The sequence below is a fragment of the Primulina eburnea genome, chromosome 12 (genome assembly GCF_022965805.1).
Source record: "Primulina eburnea isolate SZY01 chromosome 12, ASM2296580v1, whole genome shotgun sequence".
Classification (NCBI taxonomy): domain Eukaryota; kingdom Viridiplantae; phylum Streptophyta; class Magnoliopsida; order Lamiales; family Gesneriaceae; genus Primulina; species Primulina eburnea.
This window is the reverse complement of record NC_133112.1, coordinates 14,231,429-14,237,985: the sequence shown is the minus strand read 5'-3', so window position 1 is coordinate 14,237,985 and position 6,557 is coordinate 14,231,429. Positions and strand designations below refer to the sequence as shown.

Here is a 6,557-nt window from a genome sequence, read left to right as displayed (position 1 = left end):
TGGGAGGATAGGTGACAGACAGTGACGTCTTATTCACACCGGGATCCCTAGAGTTAGAGTTTGAGTCGAGTCAAGATATGAATTGATTTGAGTGGTATGTTTATATTGCTTTGGTTTCATAGATTATGGAAACCATTGCTATTGCTTTTATTCATGATGATAGCATGTTCATGTTTTATGATTATGTATATACATGTATACATGTTTTATACTGGGATTCGTTCTCACCGGAGTTTCCGGCTGTTGTTATATTTGTATGTGTGCATAACAACAGGTGGGACAGGATCAGGGTCACGCAGAGGATGAGAGATGGACGATAGCGTGGAGATCACAGGCTTTGAAGAAGAACTAGTGTTTTGTTTTAGACATGTACTCCATCTAGTTGTAGTTGGTATTGAACACTAGTTTGCAGATAAGTAATCAAACAAGACATGTTTATGATTGTTAAATAAAGCTTGTGTATGTTTATGTACAATTGTTATGATATTAAAAGCAAAAATTTGACCCATATTTATTAGAAAAGATCCAATTAATCCCAGAAAAAATTGAGTTAGAGCCCGGGTCCCCACAACAGGTGGTATCAGAGCCGTAGGTTCTGTAGATTGAGATAGAATAGAATGAGCAGGCTAGACCGAGTAATCTTCCTTGCTTTTGATGTGCTAGCATGATTTATTGATTTCCCTATTACATGTTGTATTGTTATCTGAGTTGATTGCAGCATGTATTTTAAAGCCTGAATCAGAACCAATTCTAGATCAGAGGTATATGATCAGAGGAGGGCTGAGACAGCTTGTATAGATTGTATGCTAATATTTTGATAATCAGATATGCCGCCTAGAAGAATACCACAACCGGCTTCCAGAACAGGGTAGTACGTCCGGTACTCAGATGGATGTGACCGCTACACCTATGGAGACGTTATTGAAGAGGTTTCAATCATTCCATCCCCCGACTTTGAAGGGCACGGAGACTGCAGTAGATTGTGAGAGCTGGCTAGATGATATAGAGATGCTATTTGAATCTCTTGCTTATACAGATGAACGAAGAATGAAACTTATTGGGCATCAGTTACAAGAAGTGGCAAAGAGTTGGTGGCTTACCACGAAAAGGGCATTGGAGCATCGAGGGATCGATATTACTTGGAAGGTATTCAAAGATGAATTTTATCAGCGTTTATTTCCAGTCTCCTATCGGAAAGACAAAGGGGCAAAATTTGCCAACTTGAGACAGGGGCAGTGGAACATAGAAGAGTATTTTGCCAAATTTTCATCTTTGCTCCGATTTGCACCACATGTGGCAGGAAATGACGAAGCGGTCGCGGACCAGTTCATCAATGGTTTAAACCCTGACATTTTTACTTTGGTGAACACGGGACGACCCAACACCTTTTCTGATACACTAATAGAGCGAAAGGAGCAGAGGCTGGCTTGATTAGGCAGCGAGGAGCTTCCTATAGTGTTCAGAATCAGAGACAGCCACAGCCCGCCGCCCAGTTTACACCACCTCCTCCTCGATTTGATAGTGGAACCAGTAGTAATGGCAAGAAAGATTATTTGAAAGCTAGAAGCAAGCAGTTCAAGAGATCAGTGAGCAGTTTGTCGAGCTCCAGTGGGTCACGACAGAGAGGTCCTGGCCAGAGTTCAGAGTATACATGTGTTTATTGTAATACTTGTGGAGGCAGGCATGCTACTGAGCAGTGTCAGGGAATCATGGGCCGATGCAATATTTGTAGACAGCCGGGACACTTTGCCAGAGTCTGTCCCCAAAGAGGTGCACAACAAACTCAGAGTGTAGGAGCATCTGGTTCAGCATCTCAGCCAGAGCGGCAAGCATCATCTGTTCATTCCTTCCAGCCGCCACCTACACAGACTCAGTTCTGAGCCAGAGGTAGCCAGACAGTGAGCCAACCTCCCAGACAACAGGCTCGAGTGTTCGCACTGACAGAGGAGCAGGCCCAAGATGCTCCAGACGATGTGATTGCAGGTAACTGTTTTCTTTGCGGTTATCCTGCATATGTGTTGATAGACACAGGTGCATCCCATACATTTATCTCTGATCATTTTGCATTGACACATGCATTGCATGTCGAGTCATTGTCTACTGTATTGTCTATTTCTTCTCCGTTGGGAAGTGGTCTGATATCCGTGACTTCAGTTAGACATTGTATACTACAGTTTGAGGGGCATGCGATTGATTTAGAAGTGTTGTACTTGGCTTATCTGATTTTGATTGTATTGTCGGGATTGAAATGTTAACCAAGTACAGAGCTACCATAGATTGTTTTCACAAGATTGTCAGATTCAGACCTGAAATGACAGAAGAATGAAAATTCTACGGTAAGGGTTCCAGATCTCGGATTCCCTTAGTGTCTACTCTGACTATGAGTAGATTGTTGCAGAAAGGAGCAGAGGGGTTCCTTGTCTATTCTGTAGATCTACAGAAATCGAGCCCGGCATTGGCAGATTTGCCAATAGTACGGGAGTTTGCAGATGTATTTCCTGATGAGATTCCAGGGTTACCTTCAGTTCGAGAGGTAGATTTCAGCATAGATCTTGTGCTAGGTCTATTCCTATATCTCGAGCTCCGTATATGATGGCGCCGATAAAGTTGAAAGAATTGAAAGCACAATTAAAAGATCTTCTGACCAAGAGATACATTAGACCGAGTGTGTCTCCTTGGGGTGCTCCAGTACTTTTTGTACGAAAGAAAGACGGCTCGATGAGATTGTGTATCGACTACCGGCAACTGAACAAGACGACGGTAAAGAACAAATATCCATTGCCTCGTATAGATGATTTATTTGATCAGTTGTAGGGAACTTCTGTTTATTCCAAGATCGATTTGAGATCTGTATATCACCAGCTAAGAGTTAGAGATGCTGATATACCGAAGACAACATTCCGAACCAGGTATGGACACTACGAATTAATTGTCATGCCTTTTGGTTTAACGAATGCTCCAGCGGTGTTTATGGGATTGATGAACCGTGTCTTTCAGAGGTCTTTAGATGAGTTTGTGATTGTGTTTATTGATGATATTTTGGTGTATTCCAAGAGTATGAGTGAGCATGCCGATCATTTGAGAATTGTATTGCAGACATTGAGAAATGAGCAATTGTATGCTAAACTGTCCAAATGTGAGTTCTGGTTGAGACATGTTGTCTTCTTGGGTCATGTCATATCTGGAGATGGTATTGCTGTAGATCCGAGTAAATTTGAAGCTGTGATCAGTTGGCCGAGACCTACTTCTGTGCCAGAGATACGCAGTTTCATGGGTTTGGCTGGGTACTATCGACGATTCATTAAAGATTTTTCCAGTATTGCGAAGCCGATTACCCAGTTGACACAGAAGAATGCTCCGTTTGTATGGTCTGAGTATTGTGAGTCTAGCTTTCTAGAGTTGAAGAAGAGACTGACCAGTGCACCTGTCTTGATGATTCCTTCAGGTACTGGTGATTTTACTGTATATTGTGATGCATCTCACAGAGGGCTAGGATGTGTTCTTATGCAGCGATTACATGTGATCGCATATGCCTCTAGACAGTTGAAGCCACACGAGACCCGATATCCAATTCATGATCTTGAATTGGCGGCCATTGTTTTTGCACTAAAGATTTGGCGTCATTATCTGTATGGCGAGAAATTTGAGATTTACTCTGATCACAAGAGTCTGAAGTATCCGTTTTCTCAATCAGAGTTGAACATGAGACAGCGTAGATGGCTCGATTTGTTGAAAGATTTTGATTGTGAGATCAAATACTATCCAGGGAAGTCAAATGCAGCAGCGGATGCCTTGAGTCGAAAGGTATGTGCCCTATCCTTATCGACGATAGGTGTTTCGAATTTAGTTGAAGATTGCTGTTTGTCTGGATTGACATTTGATACAGATAGTAGACCGCTACGACTTGTTTTGATTCAAGTTGAGCCAGATTTAATTATGAGAATCAAGGAAGCTCAAAGAACTGATCAGAATGTGCAGAAATCGATTGATATGGTCAGATCAGGGCATCAGTCAGAGTATCAGGTACATGATTTTGTTCTGTATGTGAATAACCGTATTATAGTGCCAGATGTTCCAGAATTGAAACAACTAATCATGTCAGTAGCACAATGTAGTCGGTTTAGTATTCATCCTAGTGGCAGAAAGATGTACAATGATTTGAAGACACAGTTCTGGTGGAAACAGATGAAGTCAGATATTACCGAATTTGTTTCTAAGTGCTTGAATTGCCAACAGGTGAAGGCCGAGAGAAAGAAGCCCGAAGGTTTACTTCAAAGTTTGTCTATTCCTGAATGGAAATGGGATCACATTTCCATGGATTTCGTGACGAAGTTACCTCGATCATCCCGGGGCTGTGATGCGATTTGGGTCATTATTGACAGATTAACCAAATCAGCATGTTTTATTCCATACAGAATGACATACCGACACGATCAGATGCCGGAGTTATATGTCAGAGAGGTAGCCAGATTGCATGGTGTGCCGAAGTCTATCGTATCAGATCGTGATCCACGATTCACTTCACATTTCTGGCACAGTTTGCAGCAGGCTTTAAGTACGACATTGCTCCTGAGTAATGCTTATCATCCTTAGACAGACGTACAGTCAGAGCGGACTATCCAGACTTCAGAGGATATGCTGAGAGCCGTAGTGCTAGACTTTAGCGCAAGTTGGCAAGATTCACTGCAACTTTGTGAATTCTCGTACTACAACAGCTATAAGACGAGTATCGAGATGGCACCGTTTGAAGCTTTGTATGGCAAAAAGTGTAGATCTCCGTTGTACTGGGATGATATATCTGAGGTACCAGAACTTGGGCCTGATATGATTCGAGAGATGACTGAGAAAGTGTGGGGACCCGGGCTCTAAATCTTTTCTTTGGGATTTAATGGATCGTTAATATAAAAAGTGGGTCAAATTTTCGCTTTTCAACATTTATTCTAATGTTGTATAAACAAGCATAAAGTCTTTATTTATTTTACAAACATGAGGTACAAACATTTCTTGTTCCAACCATTCTTAACAACTAGTAATTAAATACAATACATGTCAAAAGTACAACTACTAGTTCTTCTGCTATGCCCGAGATCACCACGCTATGTCCATCTCTCATCCTCTGCGTGACCCAGATCCTGCCCCACCTGTTGTTACGCACACATACAAACATAACAACAGCCGGAAACTCCGGTGAGAACAAATCCCAGTATAAACATGTATACATGCATATAATCAATTTAAAACATGAAACATGATAGTATGAATGTCATCAGCATAAACATGCAATGTGAATCCAATCATGTCTAGACTCGACTCGACTATAACTCTAGGGATCCCGGTGTGAATAAGACGTCAATGGCTGTCACCTACCCTCCCACTCGGGGTGACTGTACGTCTTATTCCTAGACTTCGGTCTGAGTTGTATCAACGACTGCAATAGGAGTCAGGGCTGCTCCTAAGCTGAGATACACCGAACATCTAGATATTTGACAATGGCTGTCAACGACTCTCCTATTTTAAATGCAATGAATATCAATCTGTAAACAAAGCATGCTCATATTCATATCTGAATATCACAATGATCTTATATGCTTGAATACAATTCTATAATCAAAGCATAATTATGTTACAAGATTTGAATATAATTCTATAAACAATTCATAAACATGTTACCATATATACAATAATTCTAGTATGTGATTTTGGTTGGGAAACTCAAATAATATCTTATTTGAGTTGTGGCTTCCCAAACAAACATGGCTTATACCTTTCGTTGTTGTATAATCGTCGTCGTAGTTGAAGTCTCGATCTTGAGATTACCAATATAAATCTGAAATGGTATAACCAATGTGCATTCTATAAATCTTCTACTCAATGCAATACATTTATAATCTACAACAATTCTTGATACCCTTCCTATCACATCTCAATATCAATTGACGGCATATCGGCGTGGTTTCTCGATACTGATCAATCTAAATCGCATCATATATCAATAATCAATAATCTCCATTCATATTCATGATAATCTATACATCCTAAGCTCATATCTCTTCTGAATTCTCTATCTTTCTCTTTCAAGACATACTAAAAATCATAACAAATGCAAACGCTACCATTTCTTCAATTCGTTTGCGAATATACAATGCTTACTATGTCAAGAACACAATATAACCATCATATTACAATTTCCCTAATCCATAAACTCTGAATCATGGTGGAATTGAGGGAAACTTACATCACTTTGAAGCTCTTCCTGCAAGGTTCAATAATCTCTACTCGGATTACAAATCGGATGACTAAATCATGCAAAATCACAAGTTTAAGATCAAAAGGAAATGGAAGCTTTCTTCCTGGATTTCCTCGGACCTCAGCTTTCTGAATGCAAGGAATGAAGACACCTCACCTTTTATTGCATGGTAGGGGCAAGTGTCTTATTTTTCACATTACACGCAAGACCGCGGGCGCGGTGATCTCCTCAGCGCGGGTGCGCTATGCCTTCGGCAACTCTATTATTTTTCACAAAACAGCGACCGCGGGTGCGGTCTCTGCAAGACCGC

At 40.9% G+C, this 6,557-nt stretch overlaps 1 protein-coding gene across 1 annotated transcript; it reads left to right on the top strand.

Moving 5' to 3' along the window:
* The first annotated feature begins 888 nt into the window (after positions 1 to 888).
* On the top strand, positions 889 to 1,431 carry LOC140806673 (uncharacterized). The gene is made up of 2 exons (XM_073163222.1): positions 889 to 1,087; positions 1,184 to 1,431. The coding sequence occupies exons 1-2, from the start codon at positions 889 to 891 to the stop codon at positions 1,429 to 1,431; spliced, it is 447 nt and encodes a 148-aa protein (XP_073019323.1).
* The last annotated feature ends 5,126 nt before the right edge of the window (positions 1,432 to 6,557 follow it).